The 27226-nt window shown below is 42.1% G+C and overlaps 1 protein-coding gene across 2 annotated transcripts in view; it reads left to right on the forward strand.

Moving 5' to 3' along the window:
• itga9 (integrin, alpha 9) overlaps window positions 1-27226 on the forward strand; it is a 148147-nt gene that overhangs the window by 30070 nt on the left and 90851 nt on the right. For both annotated transcript variants that reach the window (XM_036538801.1, XM_036538803.1), the window contains exons 10-15: window positions 842-947; window positions 1493-1587; window positions 4588-4678; window positions 6569-6614; window positions 7910-8064; window positions 14406-14566. In XM_036538801.1, coding sequence (XP_036394694.1) covers window positions 842-947; window positions 1493-1587; window positions 4588-4678; window positions 6569-6614; window positions 7910-8064; window positions 14406-14566 — 654 coding nt within the window. The remainder of the gene's footprint in view (window positions 1-841; window positions 948-1492; window positions 1588-4587; window positions 4679-6568; window positions 6615-7909; window positions 8065-14405; window positions 14567-27226) is intronic.

Raw genomic sequence — 27226 nt, forward strand, 5'->3', positions numbered from 1 at the left:
GTATTCTGTAATCTGTAGTGGAATATATATTAACAGTAACCCTCCCAACCCTGACACCCACTGTGGTACGCTACCTGACCCCATCTCATAAAGTCCAGTATTCCAATAGGCTATGCTAGCTATTCTAGCTATGGTGTGCTGTTCGGTTTCGGGTTATCTCTTGGTGATCTCACCAATTATGTGTACCCAAAATGGTTATTTCCAGGATGATAATTAAATGGTAATTGGTAGGATCATGTGACCACATCTATTCATTTAATCCTTTTTTTATGAAATTAGTGGAGTGAGTGAGTCCTTTTGGACTAAGAATGCTCATGATGAATCATTGAAAGAACAATTACAATCTATCTATGTGCTAGAAGTTACACCAGAGAACATATTTTCCAATTTTTTTCATAATAGCTGTGGCTAGACAGATGTGTCTGATTATTTGCTCTGAAAATGATCCAGATTACTTTACTGCTTTTATCATTCCATGTAATTTTTAATGTTATTGCTTTGGGCATGGCCAGCTCCATTCATTTGAGCCTTAAAAATGTATATAATTTTATTATTATAGTTCTTGCACTCTGTGAGAAGGCTGCTGCTGTGGTATTTATATATACCCTGGACTTCCTCCCATCACCAGTAGCACAAAATGAGCTTATAAAACGTAAAGTGCCATCAGGGCATATTTGGCCTCAACCTTTTGAGTGAAAAAGCCATTGAACAAACAGTATATGAATGCTTACATTTTTCAAAGAGGGAGAGATGTATGCTTTGCCAAGTTGTGAAGATTTTCCTTTGAAAGGAGCATACTGTAGTTTAGCTGGATAACCTTAGAGCTGTGTGTGTTTCCCAGGGGCTGATGGAAGAGATTGAAGTCTTGAATGGAGACAACGCTTACAATGCCCATTTTGGAGAGTGCATCACCTCGCTGGGGGACATTGATGATGATGGGTACCAAGGTGAGTGGTTATGCTACTTCCCTCTTGCTTAGGATGATGGGACCATGAGACATCCATAAAATTTCACAGAGCAAAATAATATCATGACCAAAGAAAGCAGTGGCCCACAGGAAGAATAATGTAGTAATAATCTAAGATAATGAGAATCATTATGTTACAATGCAATAATATATGTGAAAACTGAGAAATTGGAATGCTAGATAGCTAGCGAGTTTGGTACCTTGCAAGCTGAACTGCAGTCATCTACATGTACTTAAGGACAATGATTGCTGATAAGAGGGAATTTTATTATTATCTGTTAATCTGAACATTATTGGCAAAATTAGATACAGGCACTTAAAAGATTCGTGAAAAAGTAAAGACCGCATGTGTCAGAAAGGTATTGTTAACTATATTACCTTTGGCACACCTGCTTGTTTTACTACATAAATGACATGGCAGATTCTTGTCTTAAAGCAAACATTTCTTGTGAGGCTCCTGGGTGATAAGGTTGCCATTCACAGTTTTGGTCTAACTGCGTCACTCTGTCATTGTTTTCTCCATAGATGTGGCCATAGGAGCTCCCAAAGAGGATGACTATGCCGGAGCGGTCTACATTTATCATGGCGACCCCAAGGGGATAGTCAACAAATACTCCATGGTAATCAAAAAACTTTGATTTACAGATATCTCTCTTTAGGACATCTGCATTTTACCTTTATTTCATCATAAAAACACAACTGAAGTGTAAACAAATACATTTTTAAAGTAAACTGAAATTAACTCACATGTGAATTTTTGTTGGTGCATTGAAAAGAGGTAGCATGGATTCTTTAAATGAATGAATTCCCCCCCCAGGCCCCTCTCATTAGAGAAAGGCTTTTACAGATCCAGCTGGTGATGCAAACCCCTGGGGGAGTCTGGGAATCTCATTCATCCTGTTATTCCAAACATAAGCCTGTGAACAGAAAGCCAAGATTAGATCCAGAAGAGTATCCCGAAACATTAATAACAATGTCACTGCTTCAATTCAATTCAATTCAGTTTTATTTATATAGAGCTTTTTACAACATGAGTTGTCACAAAGCAGCTTTACATTGGTATTCCAGGCCTGATACCCCCTCAGAGCAAGCCAAAGGCGACAGTGGCAAGGAGAAACTCCCTGACTAATAGGAAGAAACCTTGAGCAGAACCCGGGTCAGAGGGGGAGCCCATCTGCTCCTGGCTGGCACTGGGTGGACAAATTGAGTATGAAAGAATTTCATTAGAAATTCTTAACAGTACTTAAGAATGGTGAAACATATAGGTAGTAAGACACAACAATATATGGTGCGTAAAACATAATGAGTCTTGTAAATCTTAAATCTTAAAAGTTATACAGCAAAATATGCATAGCATGTAGTCCTCGAGGGTCCAGTTCTTGGTATATTCAATTCAATTCAATTCAGTTCATTTTTATTTGTATAGCGCTTTTTTACAACACAAGTTGTCACAAAGCAGCTTTACATTGTTCCTGAGACCCCCTGAGAGCAAGCCTAAGGCAACAGTGGCAAGGAAAAACTCCCTATCAGGAAGAAACCTTGAGCAGAACCGGGCTCAGAGGGGGGGCCCATCTGCTTCTGGCCGGCACTGGGCAGATAGAGTTACAGAAAAGTTATGCAATGTACTTTAAGACATTTACGATTGACAGACAATAGTAGTTAACAGCAGAGTGATTATAAGAATGTCTTCTAGGATGTCCGGTTCTTGGAACGCAGTTGGCTTTGATGGGCAGGGCAGCGAAGTAGCAGGACTGGAAAACGGGGTGAGACGCTTGGGCTACAGCTCCGGAGAGGAGCCCGGAGCAGGGATAGGAAGCAAACAGAAAACAGTGGTTAGTGGATGATAAGAATGGCAGGGATGTAGAACAGAGAGGCGGGAGAGGAGGGGCAGAGAAAAAGGTGTGCAACAAGGAAAAACCCTGGGGCGGGAAAAATACCTAGGGGGCGGGAGGCAAGACATGAGGGCGACCCTAAGACAGTCAACACCAGATCACGGCACAGGGTCCATGAAAGCAATGACCACTTAGTCCACCAGAGACTCTATGATCCACGCCAGCACCAGGCCATGTCCCTCATCTGAAGGATTTACTATATAGATATCTGGTATTTAATAGGTAGCCAATGGAGAGAAGCCAGAACTGGGGTGATGTGCTCAAAGCGTTTTAGTTATGTGAGTTTCAAAAGAGAGCTCAGGATCAATAATGACACCAAGGTCTTTGATAGCTGCACTCGAGGCAAGGGAGACACCATCAAAGTCTAGTGTAAAATGAGTGAATTTGCTCCTGATTGACTTTGGGCTAACAACCAATATTTCGGTTTTGACTGAGTTAAGGAGGAGAAAATTTCGGGTCATCCATTTCTTTACATCTGTTAGGCAGGCTTCCATATTTGATATATTGAAAGGGACATCAGGTTTGGCTGATATGTATAACTGAGTGTCATCTGCATAACAGTGGAAGCTAATGCCATGTTTACGGATGATATCACCGAGAGGCAACGTGTATAACGAGAAGAGCAGAGGCCCAAACACGGATCCTTGTGGTATACCATATCTTACTCTGGAACATGCAGAAGATTCATTGTTAATAAAGACAAACTGATGTTGTTCTGATAGATAGGACCTAAACCAAGATAGAGCCTGTCCACTTATGCCAACCAGGTTTTTGAGGCAGTCGAGGAGGATATGATGATTGATGGTATCAAAGGCTGCACTTAAGTCTAGTAGCACAAGAAGAGAGATACAGCCATTGCCACAGGAGAGTAGAAGACTGTTGAGCACTTTCAGAAGAGCAGTTTCTGTATTATGATGAGGTCTAAACCTAGACTGAAAGACTTCCAGAATGTTGCTTTGATACTGCTTTTTCTAGGATTTTTGAGGGGAATGGAAGATTCGAAATGGGCCTGTAGTTTGACAGGTCATTGGGATCAAGATTAGGCTTCCTCAGAATAGGCTTGATAACTGCTACTTTGAAGGACTGAGGTACGTGTCCAGACGTAAGGGAGGCAATGATAAGATTTAATAAAAGTGTGCCAATTGCAGGTAGTAGCTGTTTTATGAAACCGGTTGGTATGGGGTTTAGATGGCTGGTAGAGTTTTTAGATGAATTGATAAAAGAAGAAAAGTTGCTAAATTCAATGGGTATAAAAGAGTCAAGGCACGAGGCAGGCCTAATAGACATACCTACGTTGTCTGGGATGGGACTGACCAGGCAGGAGGCAGAAGTCGATGAAAATTTTCATGTAGTGTCTCTTATCTTTATGTTTTTACTATTGAAGTTCATAAAGTCTTCGCTACTATGAATTGCTGGCATGTTAGGATTAACTGATGCAGGACTCTTAGTTAATCTGGTGATAGTGGCGACAGATACCTAGGATTGTACTTATTTTTCTCTGTAATATCTGTATTCATAGATGTTTATCTATATGCATTTTATGTGGTTTATAAATGCCTTCATTTAAAAATTGGAATTGAAACTCAAAATGCACACTACTGTATTTGAATATGGCTCCCAATCTGAGTGTTGATTTTGGAAAACAGTGAGAATATGCTGTGTACGTTGCACCCTGAATTCTGTCTGGCTGTGCTGGCTTCCTGCTTTCACTCAAGATTTCCCCTGCAGAGGCTGTCCGGACAGAGGATTGACTCAACACTGCGCATGTTTGGCCAGTCCATCTCTGGCACTGTGGACATGGATGGAAATGGCTATCCAGGTGGGTTTTGGTGACATCAGCACCGTCATTTATAACTTTGAGACTTCATCATCGGGGCTGGCAGAATTATGCCTTTATTGTCATCACCAGCACTTATTTTTAAGATGGGATCACTCTTGTATCACCATGGTGCTGTTCAGTGCAGTACCTATGCCTCTACAGCTAATGTTTTAAGTGTTCCAGCAGTGTACCACTGCAGATAAGGCCACATTAGATTACCATCAGCTAGGCTTACAAAAGGGAAAACCCACACCATCAAAGAATTGTAGCACCATGGGTCCCAGGGAAACATTATTTCAACCCTACAGTATACTTGTATATGGATGGGCTGACAATAAAATCTCTCTTGTCTCTTGACTCTTGACTTGAATTTTTCACATTAATACAACAATCAACCTACCCCAATGGTAAATTCAAGCTAGGAGATTTACAAAAGTTGACATTCATTCAGCTATTTGCAAGTGAGCTAGTGAGAGCAGCAGTGTAGCATGGTGGTGAAGAGCAGGGCTTGTAACTGGAAGGTTACTGGTTTGATTCCCTGCTGGGGCACTGCTGCTGTACCCTTGGGCAAGGTACTTAACCCACAATTGCCTCAGTAAATATCCAGCTGTATAAATGGATAACCTTGTAAAGAACTGTAACCTATGTAAGTCGCTTTGGATAAAAGCGTCTGCTAAATGAATAAATGTAAATGTAAATTTGATAATCATACCGAATCAACAGATCATTAAATTCATTTTACTGTTGACATTGGAATGTCACTTGATTAAAAATAAGTGCTGAATCCTTATGACATTATTTACATTCTGAGATACATTACTTTAAAGTGTAAGCTTAAAAACATCAAATGAACACAAGTTGGCACAAAACCAATAATATAGTTCATATAGAGTAGTATTATATTATGGTATACTGTAATCCAGTTTTCCCTATAAATAAGCAAAATGTTTTTTTTTTTGAAAGAGTTGTTCAGTTCACATTATTCCTTTATTAGGTGTGTTGTTTTGTAAAATAGCTAATATATTGTGGCAATTTGTGAGTAGTTTCTGAGGTGTTTGTGATTACTGCAGGCAGTATGGGGACAATAGGGTGCATTTCCTTACTGTACTTTTGTTCAGAAAATGTTCAGGAAGTAATTCAGAAGTGTTTTTTTTTTCAGTTTCAAAAGTTACAGGAGAAGGATATGCTGGTGATGTCAGTGGAGTTTATATTTCTTGTGTGACCTCATCTCCTATGTGATATCTTAGTGTCCCAATCAATGGGGAGCTGTTATAAGGTCAAAGTGCATTTCCCAATGACTGAAAATAATGTAGCTGAACAATAATGGAGATGAGTAATATTTAGGTCACCAGTTTACTCATTTTAAAAACCTGCTTTAAGACGCTTTCATTTTTGAAGTCACAGACGAACCCTTGTGTACTTTGCAAGCACAAGACATGGGGCTAATGAAACATGGTGTTCACGTGTTACGAGGGAGACTTGGACAGGCAATTAGTTTTCTCTCAGCACCAAGAACACATCAAAAAAGTGGCTGAGGCATTTTGAGGTCTGTGTTTTAGACATTTTCTGTTCTCAAGAGAGAAGGCTGACACATAATTCTTTGGCATTTTGTTTACAACATTCCACATTACTTTCAGTCTTTGGCCCAGTGTAATTTAAATTGCACTGTATTGTTCAAGACTGCTGTTTATTGTTTTAAATTAATTTAATACAGAGGCTAATGTGATCCTTTGTTTACTTTTTTTCCAAATGTTTGCCCCATTCACCAAATTCATATTGAGCTTACCTTGATCTAATTTCCTACAGTTCTTATATAATCTGAAGATAGGAGAAACAAGGAATGTAGTCTTGCTAGCTGCGTTTCCTTATGCAATGTGCTATGTGTTGCAGATGTAACGATTGGGGCTTTCATGTCTGACAGCGTGGTGCTACTGAGGTGAGTCTTCTCCCCAGTGCCGTACAGGTGATGCAACATGTATGTCTGTGTGGGTAGAGATACAGGTGATTTTACATGCATGGTTTATGGGTAGAGGTCTTGCAGCAGTGTGTATCTCCCTATATTCTATGTTTCTCAGGGAACTTGATCTTTTAGACAGTAACTAAACACCATTTTTGGTTGTAGAAAACCAACATTTGATTCTTGGAGTGTTACACTGGTGTGAGTTGTGGGATGGCCCCTAGCATTTGTAGAGGGCATCCACTGCAGTGTGTTCCTCTCTACAAAGGGGGAGAGCAACATAAAAAAGATTTATGTAGCTTTGTAATGAATTTATTTTTGTAATAAATGGCAAACGCCATATAATTTGCCTTATCACTAACATAAAATTCTTGTCTCTTTCCTGCATATCTCAATATATAGCATTCTCAGTGTATCAAAAGTCAAGTTCCTCGCCAATACACCATATAGCTTCTCTACAAGTCATTAACTACACTAATCTAAGTCTGCCATTAATTATCAAACTGATTATAGCGTTACAGTAAACAATATAGTCCATATCCCTTCCTACGAACTAAACAAGCAGTGTTCTACAGCGATGCTATCAACAGTGCTCTGGCCAAATATGGGTTTATTTCTCTCAGAACATGTAGATCCAGTCCTACACCAGTCTGATCCATGTAGCTTACACTCTACTAACCCATCATCATTGTGAGAGGAGGTATGGCTGCATTTTAATTAAAGGACATAACATCCTGACACTTGTAACAGAGGGTTACGACTAAGCAGCTCTAACCATTTTCCCAAAGAAGCCTGCCATTTACAGCTGACTCTGAAATGCAACAGGGCAATACAGAGCTTTTCTGTGGGAGACTCAGCTCATAAAGAGACAGTTGCTTGGAAACAACTTATTTAATATGTTTTTGGCCCTCATATGACAGAATCTTTACTATTTCCTCAGTTTACCACTTGTAATGAACCAAGTATGATAAATCCTAAGATGTATTTGGACCAGACTCTCATATGATAGGATGTGTCATACTGTAAAAATGTGGTACTTTCTGATCAGTTGACTGTAGTAGTCACAGTATTGTACTGGGCCAACATGAAGACACTGATTCCAGGTCTGCATGCAGGACAGTTCTGTTCCAGTGAAGGAAACAGCCTTGATGTAACCTTACTGAGAGTGTCTGGATTAATGCCTGTGTAGAGGTTCTGAAAGAGAGGCTGCTGTGGGTCCTGCATTGTGTAGGGAACAGCGCACTGAGGCGCTGATGGCCTACTGTCTGCTCCAGGTCCAGGCCGGTCATCACCATGGACATAACCATATTCCTGCCGGTGTCCATCAACATCACGACGCCACAGTGTCACGATGGCTTGCTCAACCTCAACTGCCTCAATGTCACCCTCTGCCTGCGCTTCCAAGGCAAACAGGTGCCAGGAAAAATAGGTGAGTGACATAACGAGGAAATGTACCGCTGCCAGTGGGATAGTCCTGTCTGTGAGGGTGCTGGTTGCACATCTTTCTCATGAGCTGTGACATCACTGTTTACCTGCCGAGCCCTCTGTGCTACAGGTTGTAATCACTTGCTATAATATCCAGAAACTTAATGACACTTAATGGATTAAAAGATAATTATTGACTCATTGGCCATCATTTCTTAAAGGTAAAATTTACAATGTTTGTATATTTACCTAAATTCCCACCTGAAACTATATACATATGTTTATCCACATACGTGTGTATGTATACATCCATGTGTATGTGTGTGGGTGTCTGTGCATGTGTGTTTGTGTGTGTGTGTGTGTGTATCCATGTGTTTGTGTGTGTGTGTGGATGTATCCACATGTCTGTGTGTGTGTATGTTGGTGTATCCCTGTGCATGTATATGTGTACCCATGCGTGTATGCGTATGTATGTATCCATATACGTGTGTATGTGTGTGTATCCGTGTGTGTGTGTGTGTGTGTGTGTGTGTGTGTGTGCGACCACGTGTGTGTGTGCCTGTTTATTTTCTTGTGCGTGTGTATGTATGTGTCTGTCTGCACATCCGTGTGTGTATGTACCTGTTCATCTATACCATCTCCACCTCACAGATAAGTAATGGTTTATCTATAAGCCCTTTTAAACACCACAGCTTTCCTCTGAGTAAACTGGGCAGGATGGGTGTCCCTCAGGAAATTCCTTGTAAGTGCAGAGGGCAAAGTGACAACCATAAAGGAGGGTACATGGCCCTGCAATCATAGAGGAGGAGACGTGGCCCTTCAACATACAGTGTTGTTCTGCTTAAACATTCTGAGCACACTGCCCCCTGAATAGTAATATCCATATCTGTTACAGAAGTGGTCTGTGAGTTTTTTGAGGTGTCACTTCCTGGAAGCAGTAGATGCAATATAGTTAGACGCTGCTTTACTGTCTCACAGTAAACATATCAAACCAGGATATGATTTGCCCAAAGTTTCTGCAACACTAAGGAGTGGTACATGCTGTTAATTACTCAGGAGTGGTACATACTAGGGGTTGACCGATTATCAGCCTGGCCGATTATTGGATCCGATTATCAGTATATTTACGATTATTGGAATAATTTTTTTATGTGATTGCCGATCAAATAAATTAATTAGAAAATGCACTACTTTGGCTCTGATGCAGCCGCCTCTCTCTTTCTGTGGTCACCACTCTGTGGTCTCGAGCAATGTCCCGCCCACAGCACTATCTGATTGGTTACACGTCACGAGTAATAGCCTGTCAACACTGAAGGCTACTATGCCACAGACAGGCACAGAGGAATGCATTTGCAGACTGGAGCAGCCAAAGTTGCAATAAACATCACAATCAGTCATTAGGTCCAATCATTTGGGGCTATAGCCCGAATATTTTAAGCCTAGCCCTGAATATTTTCACCCTGAAAAAGAAGGTTTTCATAGCAAAACAACAGACAGACTGTGTAACAGAGCGGAACTTGACTTGCAGCGTCTGAAGGAGACGGGAGTAATCAGGTAGATATAACCTCTTCAACCTACTGATGCCGATCTCCCTTCAAAAAAAAAAATACAAGCCCCAGGCAAACTTGACTTAGCCCCTGATCTTTTCAATAGCTAGAAATGCCCCTGATCACAATCCTCCACGCTGAAGTTGCAAAAACACCACAATCTTATGATCTATTGATCTATCTCTATGATGACAAGCATGCCCAGTTTCCCAGTACACTGAAAATGCCAGAATAATGCACTTTGTTGCAGTGATATACAGTTAACTATAATGAGATAATAGAGTTTATTTATGGAGCGATAGCTATATATTTGAGTAACGTTGGTGCCAGTGCAACTGGAATTTATTTTAGCTACAATATTGCGAACGTAACATTACTCGCCCATATGAGTTGGTGTTTTTACATGTTATAGGTAGCCGATGGTCATAATAATGTAAGCTAATGTTGAGTCCTGTAGAGCTAACTTGAATGCGATGGTGAACGTCAACAAGTTCCTTTGTTGATCCATAATTTAACCAGCTGACTCGCAAAAAAAAAAAAAAAAAAATCCATAGGCTATAATGTTATTTCTTGCACGTCACTTACCAGGGCCAGTCATACTCTCAGTTTCAACCCACGACTAATAGTAATGTTACTGAAGTGGGTCCTGAAGCTGTTTCTAACTTCTTGTAGAGAGGTGCAGGATATGTAGACGTATACTTTAGACATAATGAACTGCATCTAAGGCCTGTGTTAATCCATACATGGACTGCATAGATGGTGTACAGTTGTCAGAGTTGAATAGTCACTTCTATTGCTATTGTACATTCAACTATAGTAATCATTAGTAATGAAGTAGCCTAGTTTTGAACTTTATAAAAAATGCTGCTGGGAGCTCCCTGCACTTTTTGTTTTAAAATAATGTTGAAAGGTTCTCTTTTAATTAAACATATGCTTAAAGGCATTTCAATGAAGTTTTGTGTTGGAGTTTGTGTTATTCTAAATTTGACATTAACGACACCAAGATTTTCATTTTTACTGCAAATATATATTGGTTCCAAATATTGATTATCGGTCTCCTCAATTACTAAAGTTACGAAGTTATACATGCTGTTAATCACTCAAGTGTGGAACATGCTATTAATCACTCAGGAGTGGTACCTACCACTTATCCATTCCATTGCAGGGAGAACCTGCTATCTGACATACAATATATGAAATGGGGACAATCCAATAGTGTTTTTTGTATAAATGGAATTTCTCTGATTGCATACCAGTACCACTCACCATGTGTGTTTTAAACTGTGGCATTTGGTAACGGTGAACTTCATGGTTTACAGCATTGGCCCATTCTGTGCATGTGACTGAAAGCCATATGTTATCCTGCCTTCACTCCACACCCCTCTTAGCTGTAATACACTGCTATTTCATGGGATACCAGCTGTGTGCTGCTAGTTTCCATACACTCTTTAGATACAATTACACCAGATATATCAAGGCCTACTTTCTGAATGGATCTAGGCTTTAAAAATAGAAGCTCAGTTTATGGGGTGTCATGCCATATTTAGTTGACATCTCCCCATAACACAGTGAGCTGTTGTCAAGGAGACAAGCAGAAGTGCTCATTAGATTAAGAGTGGCTAGTTTTCCCTGGAGCATTCCTGTCTCCATCATGCATCAGGTGTGGCCCATGGCTCATGAGTTTGGCCTTGTATCTGAAATACAGCATGACGTCATGCCAATGGGTGCCAACGCTCACCATTCCCATCTCCTCACTTTCAGAGGCATGGTGTCATTCTAACATTGCACCTTTGAGTTCAGGATTGTGATCCTCTTAATGGGGGGGAGGGTAGGTTTGGGGCCAAATTATTTTGGATGTTAGTTATGGTAAATGGACTGCATTTATGTATAGCGCTTTTCTACTCATTTGAGTACTCAAAGCGCTTTACAGTTATATGCCTCACATCTACCTACCAGCGGCAGAGGCTGCCATACAAGGTACCAGCTGGCCACTGGGAGCAGTTTGGGGTTCAGTGTCTTGCTCAAGGACACTTTGACATTCTGCCAGGAGGAGCCAGATTCAAACCAGGGACCTTCTAATCCCCATTCGACTGCTGTACCTCCTGAGCCACTTTCACCCCACAATATACAATATATAGTTGTATATATATTGTTAACTTACCCCCCACCAAGCTCGAAGCTGATGACATAAATTCCAAACCAAACACAACTGGATATACAGGGGTTATTCTTGTGCTGTTGTGAGGGGAGCTGCAAATGTGGCAGTGACTCTCTGACTCACAGACAGCTCTCCTCATCCTTCAGTCGCTGTCCACTGTTTGGTCACAGGCTGTGATGTGACTCTTCTCTATACAATTGTGCCTGCACCTACCTACCTACCAGTCACAGCTGTCCATACCCTCTCTTTTGCTGCAATTTTTTGTAAAGGCGTTCAGTTTATTGGTTTATAAGTATGGCTCTTTTATTGATTAATCTGTGGGTCGTGCTGTTTAATGGTTGAGTCAACAGGTGTGGCCTTCTGTGCATACAAATCCCTGCATTGTCCAGCCAGTGGGTGTTGTCATTACTCAGTCAGTAGGTGTGGTTGTTGTAGTCGAACATCAGAAAAGGGACACTATTACAGAGCATGTTCCCCTTGGACAGAAAAAATAAGGGCTTTCTGCTTGAGAGCAGTGTGGATTTGGCCAAGGCACTGGAAATAAAACCATCTTGTGTCTGGAAAGGCCTTAATGAAAGCCTCCTTCCCTTGGTGGGGTGAGGTCATGGCTCTTGTTGTTGGCTAGAGCAAACAGTATGCTCTGGTCTGGTGCACAGTGCTCTACCCTGAACCTTAACAGTGTAACACCCAGCATGGCTTATATCAGTCTACCACTGCCTCTCTCGAAGGGCTTCCATCTGCCCTGATCTGACTGACTGAAACTAAGGGAAACTGCAAATGGTATAGGCTGTGCCCTTCCCAAGGTGTCCTCATCTACCTAATTCAAAAACAATTAAGATGTCAAAATTATCAGAAGAAAAGAATTTACAGTACATGAAATAAATAGATAAATAGTTGAAATATGTGAAAGTTGGGGACATTCTCAGTATGCTGTTCCACAGGTGACTGGAAACGGCTTTTCATTTCACAAGATTAACAGCAAAGGCAAAAACATAAACCACCTTTGTCCAACTAACATTTTTTTCTGAGAATTTATTACATTTATTGACTGAAACTTGTTCATTTTTATCTAAATATTAAAGGGCAGCTTTCTGGTGAGAATAAATATGCAAGCTTATGCTCATTGATCCATGAGGAAGGAGAGCTTGGCTGGGAGGAGCAGAACCCAGCAGACCTCACAGCCCTCCAGGATCAGCGTTGAGAGGCCAGTGTGTGTGAGCATAGACCATTACATCAGCACTTCACATCCTATCAGTACTCAGGCCTGTGCAAATATTCCAGGCCAGTGCTTGCATTAAAGTGGTGTGGTCTCTGTAGCAGTGATTGAGGGGCAGGACTATGAATGGTAGTTCTCAGCTTTCTGAAGCCAGGCAGCTTCCTGCAAGGGTCTGATCTGCAGTGTGAGGTCACATGGCAATCATGAGTCATGCTTCGTTTTACCAGTGTCTCAGCCAGGAACAGCATTGAGGCACAGGCTGAGTACAGCAAGCTAGTGTTCCTACATGGACAGAACTGGAAAGAAAGTCAAGGACTGGAAGTAATTAGGAAACACATGTACATGCTTTTTTTCTAATTCATTTGCAAAAAAAGTATGTGTGAACTAATGGCAAGTTTTTAGGTAGAATATGAATTTTGTTGTTCACACCCTGTGCATGGGACTTTAATTCCCAGCATGCTGAAACCTCACTTTACTCCAGATGGTTTTCCTAGTTGTTACCTGTGTTTTGTAACTAGCCCAAATTTCCATGTGCTGCTTTGGACATTATTCTTTTGCACTGGAAACAGACATGTGCAACAACTGTGGTACTGCAACTTTCAGATCTGAAGGACTAGCTGTCCATCCCTGCTACATACCTTATGCTACACCATACACTATGTTACACTATACTAGAGCTGGACCCGAATATTTGACTATTCAGATATTCCTTTGTTGGGTAGGTATTCAATTTTTTTTTTTTGCTATTTGTATCAATAAAGGCGAACTGCAAAATTTGTCAGCACATTCTTGTACTACATTTATACTTTTGCACTAATTGCACTGTTAAAATGTGGAAATATATACATATATATACACATCTCAGCTTGGGCGTCTGACATCCCTCTCACCCACAGCACCTTGGCCATTAAAGGGAAGACAAAACGCTGCTGTTATTATAATTGCGCTACCTTGTTCTATTTATTACAGTTCCTCCGTTTATTTTTCGTTCTTCGTTTATTTACATACCCTTTACTGTGTCGGTAATTGGTAAAAATAATAATAATTGTATTTCTGAGTGATTTGTGATTTGTTTGTCAGAAAAATGTTGGAGTATTACACTGTTAGGCCTACTGTTACTCAGAGAGAAATGTCTGGCTGAGTCCTTCCCATCCTTCTCATGGTCTGCACCCCCACCCCCCACCCCCGGCTGAAGTTTCGAATATTCGCTGTTGATTACCACCGAAGCTCCGGAGCCCAAAAAATGGTATTCGGGACAGCTGTACACTGTACTTTATGTCATACCATACCCTATGTTACACTGCTCAGTGCCACACTATACTCTGTGTTACACTGTATCCCATCCGACCCATACCATATTTGCCATCATAACCTGGGACACTGCTGATCAGGGCTGATGACTGTGTCTCTTGCCTGTCCCTCAGAGCTGATCTACAACCTGACAGCTGATGTGACGAAGCGTCAGAGGGGCCAGCCATCCCGAGTGCTGTTTGCTCTGAATGGGGAGCTGACAGGCACCGTGAGTGAGGTGCTGCACCTGGGCATCAACAAAGAGGTGTGCCAGCCCTACCTGGCCTATGTCAGGGTGAGTCTTATGCACAATGCATCACACAGAGGTACGTCTCTGTGTGGTATACTTTATATGGCTATAATTTTATAAATGGCTAATAAACACATGGGACTCAGTCATTAGAATATACACACTAAATGTAGTAAGTCAAAAATATACGCATATGGAATGCTGGACACATCACCACCAGGTTTTTACAGTTGCTATAATCCTTTTAAGGTAAATGTTCACATTAGCACAGTTACTTGTGAAACTGCAGAACTGTAGTGACAACTTTCCCAAGTTCTGATACATCCAACCACCTGGAAACATATGGGGTGTTCATCATGTGTCATCTACATAGCTCTAGGGCTAAAAAACCCTGCCCCAAGTATTTGCAGTTGCTGATAAACAGGGCTGTTTTGGCTCTGTGCTCATTTGACACAGGGCTCCAATACATTCAGTGATGCAACACCAAGATATCTGGCCTGGTTACAATCAAATGCTCTGCATGTTTAAAACAAAACAAAACATACTGGGCGCAGGCTCATAAAAACACATGGTCAGCCACAGAGGTTTGACTTGATTCGATTTTTCATGAAGGGTCTCTTAACACAGGACTTGTCATGCACAGTGTAAAAACTGTACAGTGTAAAACCAGTTGTTTTCCTTCAATATTGCTTTTTGAATATTTTCAAGACATCTCCCTCCTAGTACCATTACACACTTCAGCATTTGGTTATTGGCATTTTTTACTCTGTCTGCTTTGAGTTTCCTTTGCAAGTCCGTTAATTCAGATTATGGTATAGTGTGGCTTATGATGCAGCAGATAGAGGAATCTTATACACCAACCAGCAAGTTTGACAATTCCAAAATTGCAGTGGTGTCTCGGAATTTCCCCTGTGTGAAATGGTAGTAAACTGGCAGCTGTACTAGTGTACTGAGAAGCTCACTCCAGAGAGCTGTATTAGCCTGAGATTGTATTGTTCTTCTTCCTATGACGCATCTTTACTGTAAGAAACAAACCAGGCCTAAACATTATTCTCTAGAAAGTATAAATATTTGGTCTGTTGCAGTCAGGACAGAGGTACAGTGTTACGTTTTCACCACAGGACTTGTAGATCACCGAAATGGAGGAATTCACTGGTCTGTGCAATACAGTACATATGCAGAGCATCCAAAACAAGCTGGTCTGTGGGGTTGTCAGCCCTGGCTGCTGAGCAAAGAGCACTGTGGTAGCTCCTGTTTTTAGTTCAGCCTGGATTAGTTATTTGTAAACGTAATTAACGTGTGAACCGCAGTGTTCTGTCACAGTGCTTTTTATGTGAGTTCAATATGCAGTTATATATAATATAATATATATAAGAATGCATGCGTGTGGTGTGGCGTGTAAACTATACTCTGTATTAGTAACAGGCCCAGATCCCGAAGTGGACACAGCTGTTACATAAGATAATATACCTTCACTACTGCTTTCTTGGCTCCAAGAAAGCAAAGTTTTCTTTACTGAGACCTTGAGAAGCAAAAAGCAGGCTTGTCACACAAGTGCATACACAAAGCATGGCAACTTAGCACTGAGCAACAAGGCAGGGAAAGGGCAGGGCAAGTAACAGATGGCATGTGACACATTAACTAAATGAAGCAGGAAGTGGTTGTCCTAGGAAGCAGCAGCCGGGCTGTTATGAGGACACTTATTGGTCATTGAGGAAAGCAGCAGCAGCCAAAACCCTGACAAATTCATAGAATGTAATGGCAATAATATTATTATTTCTCTGTGGAAAAGGTTGTGAGCTAATTAGGGATGATATAATGTAATGTGAAAAGGCAACAAAAATGACTAGAAATATGGTATTAAAAATATAAAATTATCATATTTTGAAGATGGGAAAGGCCATTGCATCCTGGGGAGCACAAATATTAACACCAAGGTGAGGTGAAATAAAGGGCCTTTTGATTTAAATGGCCTCATATGCTGCATGTCCAGCGCATGTCCTGAGCCGAGCCGAGCTGAGTTGAGTTGTGCCGAGGTGAGCTGAGCTGACCTGATCTGAGCCAAGCTGAGCTGCGTTGGCTGCAGGGACTTCCTTAATGCCTGCATTATGACTGCAAGATGAAAGCTCCCTGATAAGCCTATTCTCTCTTCCACAGGCTGAGCAAGTGTGGAGGAGGTCTCTGTTTGTGGCAATTAAGCCCTTAACTGGTGACAGGCAGCTATCTGAGCTCCCTTACAAGGTTAATTACAAGGTAACAGGCAGACGATAATGTTTAATGAAATCAAGGCCTGTTTGGAGGCAGTGAAGCGAGGCCAGGTTTAAATAAGCAGTCTGGCTGCACTCGAAATAACGGCCTCTTTGTAGTCAGAGCTAATAGCACCAGCCTGCGTAGGTGGGATTTACCCCATGGGCTCGTGCATTACACCAATCTGGCTCTGTCCTTCCCGGGTGACTGGCACCACGTAAACGAAGGCTGTAAAACAGCACTGCTGGCTGCAGCAGGCGGTAGATGCCGTTTATAGTGCCGGCATCGACAATCCACCCTGGAACACTTTATGAGGCCAGTCATTGTTTATGATTTTGAGTGTTTATTTTGTCACATGAACGTAATACTTTTTTGATATAAACTTCTGTTTTGAGGTGCAGTAGCAGGGAAGTGGTTAAGATGCACTGAAAGAACTGTGCTTTATAGTAAAGTGCAAAGCGATGAAAAGAGGTAATTTTATGGTCTGCATAAAAGACGTATTAAAGTGACAACAAGCAGGACAAAAGCACCACCGTGTCCAACCCCGGCAGTTCTAAGCAGTTGAATTTCTGAGCCAATTTGTTAATTGTTTGGTGAAGTATGTGTGTTTTTTTCTCACTTTCATCTTTTATTTTTTAATTTAAAAAACCTAAACATAATTCCTTTGTTCCTAAATAGAGAAATTTGACTTGTGACTTGGTGGGGTGAGACTATAACAAACAGTGGTCTAGTATGTCCACTTGCTGCCCTTTACAACGCCAAAAATAAGTAAAAATAAAATACCTTCAATACCATCAGACAAAAGCATGCTATTTTACTTGTGGTTGTTAGTTTTGATTTATTATTGTATTCGCTTACAGGCAGCACAAGTTTTTTTTACATATTTATATGTTTGCAATTTGCAGAAATTCTGAAATTATGTAAGCAATTATGCATTTAAAACTCCTTACTAGTAGTATGGCAACCACACTGGAGACATGTGAAATCCTCTAATGCACATGCACATCACTGGGACTATTTTCACACTTACAAGTCCCACAATACACTAAGAGGCACCAGTTCTGGTCTCTCTCCATGATGTGAGCTCCTGGTCCTGAAATGGTCAGTTTTGAACCAGCGTGTGCTTGAAATAAGTGCTTTTACTGTCTATGCACTTGGAAGTCCCAGATGTGTTGTTCTTTGAAGGATCTGTGAAGGCTATGGTTTGGAATCAAAAGCAGAACATTTTGAATGCTTGAGGAAGGTATTTTGCATCAATAATCAATAAGAATGATTCTGTGAGAGATGTCCCCTGCATGAAGGGTTTCTGTGAGAGATGTTTGCTGTGTGAAGGGATTGTATGGAAGGTGTCCCCTGCTTGAAAGGGTTCTGTGAGTGTCGGGGCTCAGGCAGGGACTCAGGCGCGGACCACGGGAGCGTCGGGTTCCGTGCGTCTTTAATGGAATCGTCAGGCAAAGCGCTACTCCGAAAACAGGCAGGGTCGAAAACCGGGAGACAGTCCGTGGGCAAAGCAAGGATCGGGAAGTCGGAGCAGGCAAGGTCGGGGAACCGGACAGGCAGGCAATCAAGCAAACGAGGCAAGGAGGCAGGCAAAAACGAGGTCAGGGTACAAGCAGGGTCGAGAAACGGAAAACAGGCAGACAGAAGCATAAAGCAAACGCGGGGACGAAACAGGCGAAAAACACTGTGACGAACTAGCAACCGGACAGGGAAAAGCAGGGAACATATAGGGCAAGGCTGACGAGGGGATGGAAAGCAGGTGTGCAGGCAATCAGGCGGGCGGAGACCGGGCGGGGAGCGGGGCAGGAAAAACACAGGGAAAACAAAAGCACGACAGCTAAGGAGGCGGAGCACTGACAGTGAGAGATTCCAACTGGCCTATAGGAGGGGGTCCCATAAGCATGTAAATAACCTGATGTATTTTGCTTACTCCTTTTCCACACGCCTCCACTGTGCAGCCCCCTGTAAAAGTCACTTTGCAGGAAACACTAGTACACCTGTGCTTACAGACCAGGTCCCATACCACTGCCTGTTTAGTCTCACCAGGCCAGACTTGGTTATCACTGCCTTTAAATTACAGTCCTCTGATTGGATGTCTGAACTGAGTGGCCATATGTGAGGCCGTGTGATTATGCTTTCAGTTATTACATGTTTTGCAACAGTGGCATAGACCCAAAAGTCACCGCCCTGGCCAAGTGATTCAGTATGCTCTGTGCCAAATAAGAGCCTCCATTCTTATTACTGTCAGTTCTGGCTTCCCCTGCACTCAAACCCTGACAACACACACACACACACACATACACACACACACACACACATACACATACACACACACACTCATGCGCACACACACACACACACACACTGATGGACAGGTTGGCTGTTCACATGCACAGCATACTACTGAACCACAGGCACCAGGGGAATAGGTCAGCACCAGGAATTGTGTTAGAGTAGTGGAGTCTACTCACGTTATAATGTGTTTCTATAAGTAACACAAAATGCAGGCTTTGTTGTTGTGCAAATTGATATGAGTTGTTGAAAATCACCATAATTGGAGAAGATTTGGCTACAGGCACAGGAAGGGGATCCAATTTCGGCTGTCCTCTCATTTATCTTTCCCATTTGTCTGCCCGTCAGGCCCTGCCTGGACTCCTGTGCTGTAGTAGAATGCTAATGGGAAACAGATGCCCTGCTGTCTGGGGTGACCACCCAAACCAGCCATTGATACCTGTCTCTCATGGGGCCACAGCAGCACCAGCAATGTACCTCAGTGGTACAGCTATGTTGAGAAAACATACTGTGAAGTTGGTTTCCTTCTTTGAGTAGGAGGGGGCGTGGGAAGACAGCTGTAGCTGGTTCTCTGTGGCCAGACTGAGTCACATGCTAATGCCAGTGGAATGACATGGCTGTGTGAGCATGTAGCCACTTAGTGTGTGCCCCTGGTGTGGGGTGAGGAACTCCAGAACTGCTCAGGGTGGAGGGGACTGGCACGAATGGCCAGGGAGAATGAACATTAGAGCCCTGTGAAAACAGTCACAGGCACAGGTATTTCCTGCTGAGTGTGTAAGAATAACAAATCAGAAAATGCTGTGCAGTTTCGTCTCATGGATGAACTGACCCTGAATTAATTAGCTTTTCTTGGAGGAGTGTATTTAAGATCCTTGCAAGGATCTTTCTGTTTTTGAAGTTTTTAAAAATGATACTGGCATGCCTCAGTATCAAATCTGACTTCATTACGAAGTAGACAAATTAAATCAAATGGGTAAAACATGAATTTTCACATGGAAACCAGCAGTTGAGCAGTAAATCTTACTGAGGTGAGAAAAACATTGTGCAACATGTCAGCAACAGTCAGAAGGCATGTATGATGATCTCAGTGTGCATGATCAATGGGAGATTCCTGTAAATGTATAAAAGGATTGTTTTTTGTACTGCCAATTATAGTTCTGTTATATATCTACAAAGTGTCCTGCCTTAGATATGCTTGGTTGAATTGAAAGAAAGCTCTGTCCTCTAAGAAGAGATGAAATCACATTAGACTTTCTTGCATTCTGTGAGAGAGAATGCACAAGTTGTGATTATGATGAGTCTTGGAACGTATCAGTTGATAAGAATACAATCTCTTGAAGAGAATCTCCTCCTTAGATTAATAATTCCAAGTCTTTATAGAATGTCTTAACAGTTAGTTGTATTTCCTAAATCTAAGATTTACTGTAAGTCACAATCAGAAGTATATGTAAATCATAATAATGAGGTAAACTGCTTATAACACGCACAATATTAGCGTAACAGATTAAATAGGATTTCTATGTCAGATTTTTAATCCACTTTTGTCATCTCAGGGGGTCATTTGGCATGCATGTTAAAGCAATAACTGTGTGCTTGCATAATCGTAGGATGTTTGTATGAACTGAACATTGCGTTACTTTCATAACTGCTTGAAGTAAACACTGTTCCAGATCTTTTGTTTGTTCTGTCAATACTTGAACACTGGACAATCTGAACAGTTTTTTATTATTTATTTAAACACAAACACACCATTAACACACTTACAGTGTCACAGTGTTAGATGTTAGTAACAGTTATATGTTAGTAATAGTTATATGTTAATATCTCTCTGCTTTTTAAAAGATCTGTCTTAATTGGCCTTGGCCCTCCAGCTAATTCCATTAGACAAACAGTTATCCATGCAAAAAGGAAATATGGTGAATAAGTCATTTGTGTTGTTTTGTTAGGCATTAATCTCTATGTCAGAAAATCAATGCTGCTAATGTCTCCAGACCATGATGACATTACCATAATGATGATGATCATGATGATGGTCACGATGATGATGATGGTATTAGTATTTGCTGTTTTTACCTGTACCTCCACCTATTGTATTGTACTTATAGTTACAGTTTTGGTGAAAATGATGGCCCAAAATTTCCTTGCCATTTTGCTCCAGGAATGGTCCAGTGATGCGTAAGGCTAGCAGAGAGACAGGCTGGTGGTCTGTCAGGAGAGCTGTGCTACTGCAGGGGGAATGGTGCAGGATCATTCCAGGAGTCTCAGTTTACTGCCTGTTTCGCAACTTCTACTGTGACAAGGTGACCAGAGGGGAAAGCTGGCTTCCTGATGCCAGCAAATTGCCTGCATGTTAAATTTCATTTGATGTGAAAGAGAGTTGAGCCCTCCCCCGTTTATTGTGTGGCCTCTCCCATTGGGTATTTACTGGTGGCCAGCACAGCTAACTGTGGGTGCTATTCAGGCAGGGTACAGTGAACTGAAAGACAACTTCAGGAGAAATGTCAGGAGCAGAATACTGACCTGTGCTCCACTTTTGTTAATCTCACCAAGGCTTTTGACATGGTCAGCAGGGAAGGACTGTGGAAAATCATGGCAAAGTTTGCCTGCCCAAGCAAGTTCATTAAGATGGTACAGCAATTACATGATGGCATGCAAGCAAGAGTTCAGGACAATGGGGAGACATCAGAGCCCTTTCCCGTCACCAATGGTGCCAAACAGGGTTGCGTGCTCGCACCGACCCTGTTCAGCCTGATGTTTTCTGCCACGCTGACTGATGCTTTCAGTAATGGTGATGTAGGAATTGACATCAGATATCACAGTTTGGTAAGTTCAACCTCAGGAGGCTTCAAACAAAAACCAAGGTCATGACAGGTATAATTTGGGACTTCCTGTTTGCTGATGACTGTGCCCTCAACGCCAGCTCAGAGATGGATATGCAACACAGTATTGACGACTTCTCTGATGCCTGCACCAAGTTTGGGCTCACCATCAGCACAAAGAAAAAGGTAATGTACCAGCCAGCCCTAGGGAAAGCATATGTGGAGCCCAACATCAGTGTACATGGCCAAAGGCTGACCGTCGTGGATAAGTTCACCTTCCTTGGCGGCACACTGTCCTGGAACGTCACCATCAATGATGAAGTGATTGGCAGGTTTGCTAAAGCTAGCGCTGCCTTCGGCAAGCTATACCCTAATGTCTGGAACAGAGGTGGTATTAGCCTGCAACCTAAACTGCAGGTGTACAGGGCTGTTGTTATTCCTACACTCCTGTATGCCTGTGAAACCTGGACAGCGTACCAGCGCCATGCCAGAAAGCTGAACCACTTTCACACAGTCTCCCTGAGGAAGCTCCTGAACATCAAGTGGCAAGACAGGATCCCAGACACTGAAGTTCTTGCCAGAGCAGGCCTGCCAAGCATCCCATCCACACCATCCTGTCCCAGTCACAGCTTTGTTGGGCAGGCCACGTAGTTCGCATGCCAGACCACCGGCTCCCCAAGCAAATCTTCTATGGGAAACACCACCAGGAAGGGCAGAAGAAACGCTTCAAGGATTTCCTGAAGTTTTCCCTCAAAAAACTTTGGACTTAATCCCAACACCTGGAAGGCCACTGCTCAGGATCGTACCCTGTGGCGATCCTCTCTTCACACAGGAGCAGCCGCCTGCAAAGCGGCCAGGACAGTGGCAGCAGAAGAGCGGAGGCAAGCCAGGAAAGAGCGCGCCAGCAACCCTCTCCCTGCTGTGAATACCATCACTTGTCCTTACTGTCCCAGAACCTTCCAGGCACGCATCGGCCTCACCAGCCATCTCCGCACCCATCGATTGTCTCAGACCCCCCAACCCCCAGATGACTAAGGGGTCTTCATCATTTGTGATGGACGAACAGAGACAGTGAACTAATTAACAAGTACCTTACACAAGTCTGTATTCCATGTCAGAACACTGGATTGTGTCATGATGCCTGAGCTCTAGCTTTACTTGATCAAATATGGTAAACGTCATGATGTTATTTTTGATGATTTATGTCAAATGAAAATCAATACAATAAGTGCAAAACAATTTTGGAAATTAGGATATTCAGGGGAGATATGTGATGCTACTTGAATGTGGGGGTTTTTGACTATTGTTTGAATGTTTGAACCTGTCTATCATGACTATCGTGGCCAGTCTACAGGAACAGTCCACAGCTGTCTCAGCTCAGGGTCACAAGAGGGCATGGTGGTGTTGGTCAGCCCTGACTAGTCACCATCTTTTTTGCCTTCACCCACTACTATCTTCAACAAAAGCCCTTCAGCCTCATATTTTAGTGTGTTTTTGCATCGGATGTTTTCTTTCATTAAGGGAGATTCTGAGCAGGCTTGTGTGTACCGCTGCTGTTTGATGTGCAGCTCTGGCCTGGTAGAGAAGCACAGCAGAAAATGGAGCAGTGCTCTTGGTGAACCTGGGCCTCCACCTCTTGTTAGATTTATTTTCTCTACCCAAGTAGAAAAATCCTCCCTGGGGAGGCAGCCAGCCGACATGGATTGTCTTTTAAGTGGGAGCCCAGCTTTTCTGAGCCACGCTTAGTAGGGAGAGTGGGCTGATCAAAGCTGGAATTTTTTTGGACCACAGAGGTGCCAGCACTCTCTCGGCCTTGGCATGGCTGTGTGGATTGTGTAGGCCAATATATGGCTGCCACCTCATTCAGCAGCAAAAGAAGGAACTAGAGCATGACCAATAAATCGGTGTTCCGATATTATCGGCCGATATGAGATATTGCAGATAAATCAGTATCCGATAAATGACAATTGAAAAAGAAAAGGAGATATGGAAGATGGATCCTCCAACCATGTTATGAGTGTTAGAATCCTCTAGCTTACCCCGATGATGTTCTCTATGAAAGATATCGATTCTCATCTGAGGGAATTCAGTATCTTTGCCGGCTTGTAGGGCCAAACGTCTCCAATGGCACTCGCCGGAGTAATGCCCTCACTGTTGAACAGACAGTGTGCCTTGCTTTATGATTTTTTGCCGGCGGACACTTCATGTATTCCATCGGTGATGCTGAACATCTGAGCAAGAATACTGTATGTCATGCAGCTCGCAAGATGGTACTTGCTCTCACTAAACTGCTGGATGCATTTGTTGTGTTCCCTGGCCATTTAAGCGATCTAAAGATCAAAGAGGCTTTTTATGCGATAACAGGTAATTCACAATATAAAAATACTTGGTATATTTTTAATATGCATAGGGTAGGCCTATATACGGAACACATTTTTTCCATAGGAATCCCGAGTATGATTGATGCGATTGACTGTACATATATGCCCATTAGAGCACCCCTGGGAGAACATGAGGGGGATTATGTGAATAGGAAGTCATTTCACAGCATCAATGTTCAGGTATTTGATCATATTGTATTTGATCTGACATGTAGGCTAGCCTACATTATTTTGTCCTTAAAACTTCTACTTATATTCAAGACAAAGACACATTAGGTGATGATTTTCTTACAACGGTAGTATGTTAAAATGGACAGAGGCTACCCGTGTCTGTGTTACCTGATGACCCCCTATCCTGACCCACAAACAAGGGCATAAATAAAATATAACATGGCTCACAGTAACACAAGGGTCAAGATAGAAATGACATTTGGGGCCATCAAAGCACGCTTTGCTTGCCTGCAAGGCTTGCGAGTGCGTCCGGAGCGGGCATGTGTGGTGTTCCATAACATTGCCACTATTAGAAAAGAGAGAGCACCATGCCACCAGATGTAGTGGACCCGGTGACGTTGGATCACCCAACAGGAAGAACTGTCAGAGAGGCCATCACAAATCATATTTTCCACCAATAAGAAAAGACACATGAAATTATTCTTTTTTGATTTATGCATTTATTTATTGGCATTCTTCCTTTCCTAAAAATTAAGAGAAAAAAGTTACAGATGGTAGAGACATATTGATCAAAAAATGGTCAATGTATAGCAATACCTTTTTGTCATGTTCCAGCTTTTCTATTTCCAGTTTAAGTTTTTTATTTGTAGCATCTTCTTCTGGCAGTCAAGCTCAAGCATATACTTATAGAGTGACCACCCATTGTCAGATCCAGCCTGCACAGCAAAACACATTGAGAGAATGAACATGGCATGCAGGATTCAGCATCATTAGTGTTACATATTGTCAATATGAATCATCCTTTTAATAGCAAAGGAAAAGCTAAGTTGTGTCAACATATCAGCATTGATAAATCCACAGAACTCCTCAATTATTTCCACACTTACCTCTACCTGAGAGTCAGATGAGGGGCATGCTGGTAGCTGGTGCAGATCAATAGTATTCCCCTCAACTGTACATAAGACAGGCATGTAAACTACATAAAATTATTTTAAACTGGGCAATCAAAACAATTGATATGATATTAACCTGTACATAGAGGGTGGACATTGAGCTGCCACCAGGGTCAGAACTGACTGCCCCCTCGACTCCCTCCATTATGGGCCTTCCTCTATTGTTCACCATTGCCAACTCCTCTGCCTGTGAAAATGTAGCAGGAGGTGGCCCTCCTCCAGTTTTCACTGTCTCTGCCTTTTTTCTGTTTGCTGTAGGCTATTATAAGCAGTGTTGGGTAGTAGCGTCGCTACAAGTAGCGGCGTTACTAGTTTAACTACATTTTTCAGTAGCGTGGTGGTAACGTTGCTGTTTTCTGAATCAAATAGCTTTTCAGTAGTGAAGCTCTTTTATTGATCAAGTAGTGTGGTAGCGTCCACACAAGCTACTTTTTTCCCTAGTATTTCTGAAGCTCAAGCACAGCGGATCTTTTGAGAACCCTCTTTGGATCTTTCTGCTGTGGTCTTAAATAAAACAAGGACCAGTACGTGACATCACCGCCATACACGGACGTAGCCACAGAAGCTCAGAAGCGCCTCCGTATGACATCACGTGCCATCACGTACCCATCCTTGGGATGATGCCTATGACAGGGGAGTAAGGGAATACAGACATTAGGGATGGTAAGATTCACCGATTCGCATCGGTGCACCGGCATAATAGTTCACGATGCGATTGCCCCGATTAAAAAAGTGTGCACCGGATACAATTTGGGATGAACCCAAGATGCATCATTTCTAACATCTTTGCATCATTAAAATCCAATTTATTTATATATAATTATTAGTAGAGGCCCTATGCCTTTATTATTTAAAAATGTGACCAATAATTTTATATTTAGATTAATTCCTCCTCTCTAAACTGTTTCTCAAGTGCGCTCTGTCATCTCCACTGCTATCAGTGGCCAATTCTCATCAAGTCTATCGGTCAAGTCTCGCGCGAGTTGGAGGCGTGTCCAGGCGAGTCACAGATTATCATGGAGGAGAAAGAGTCACACATTCCACGGAATTACTACAAATGAAATGTTTGGCGACACTTTGGATTTTTCATGAGATATGCCGTTTCATGAGATATGCCGTGCCGCTATAAAGAACACAGGCAACTAACTCAAGTCAAAAAGAAATAGCATAAATGAGATGCTTATTGAGTTGCAGCACTAGAGGGACATATATGTGAGGTAAAAATAGTACTTTTTAAGTTAATTTATGATTTGCTCTCTGCAAGAAGAACCAAAGAAATAAATCAAACTATCTGTACCGTATTGAATTGCATAGCATCATATTCTCTTGCATCGCATTGTACCGCGTTGAATTGCATTGTGTTGAATCAAATCGTGTCGAATTGCACTGCATCGCAATAGGGGTGAATTGTATCGTATGGTATTAGTAGTTGCTTCATATGTATCTTTAATGTATTGGATGGTTCGCAATGCATCGAGATGTGTATCGCATTGGCCTCAGTGATGGAGATGCACATCCCTAACAGACATACGAGCTTGAGTTTACTTGGTGGAAAGATGGCAGAGGGAACCTGTAACGCTGAGGACGGAGAGGCCGCACCTTGACAAATAGCCTACATGTGTTTAACTGAACTCGACACTTTTTTGTTATTATGTGGAGCACATGTTTTTTTTTTTTGTTTATTTGTTTTTGCCAAATTGGTTTTGGAGCAGTGAGAGTAACGATCACCGGTTAGGCCTATTGCTTCATAAACAATTGAACTGAACATTTTTTTAAATAACGCAGCTCCAGAAGCAGAGAAGGCAATGGGAAATAAATAAAGGTATATATAAAGGTATATAT

This window comes from Megalops cyprinoides, chromosome 10 (genome assembly GCF_013368585.1).
Source record: "Megalops cyprinoides isolate fMegCyp1 chromosome 10, fMegCyp1.pri, whole genome shotgun sequence".
Lineage (NCBI taxonomy): Eukaryota > Metazoa > Chordata > Actinopteri > Elopiformes > Megalopidae > Megalops > Megalops cyprinoides.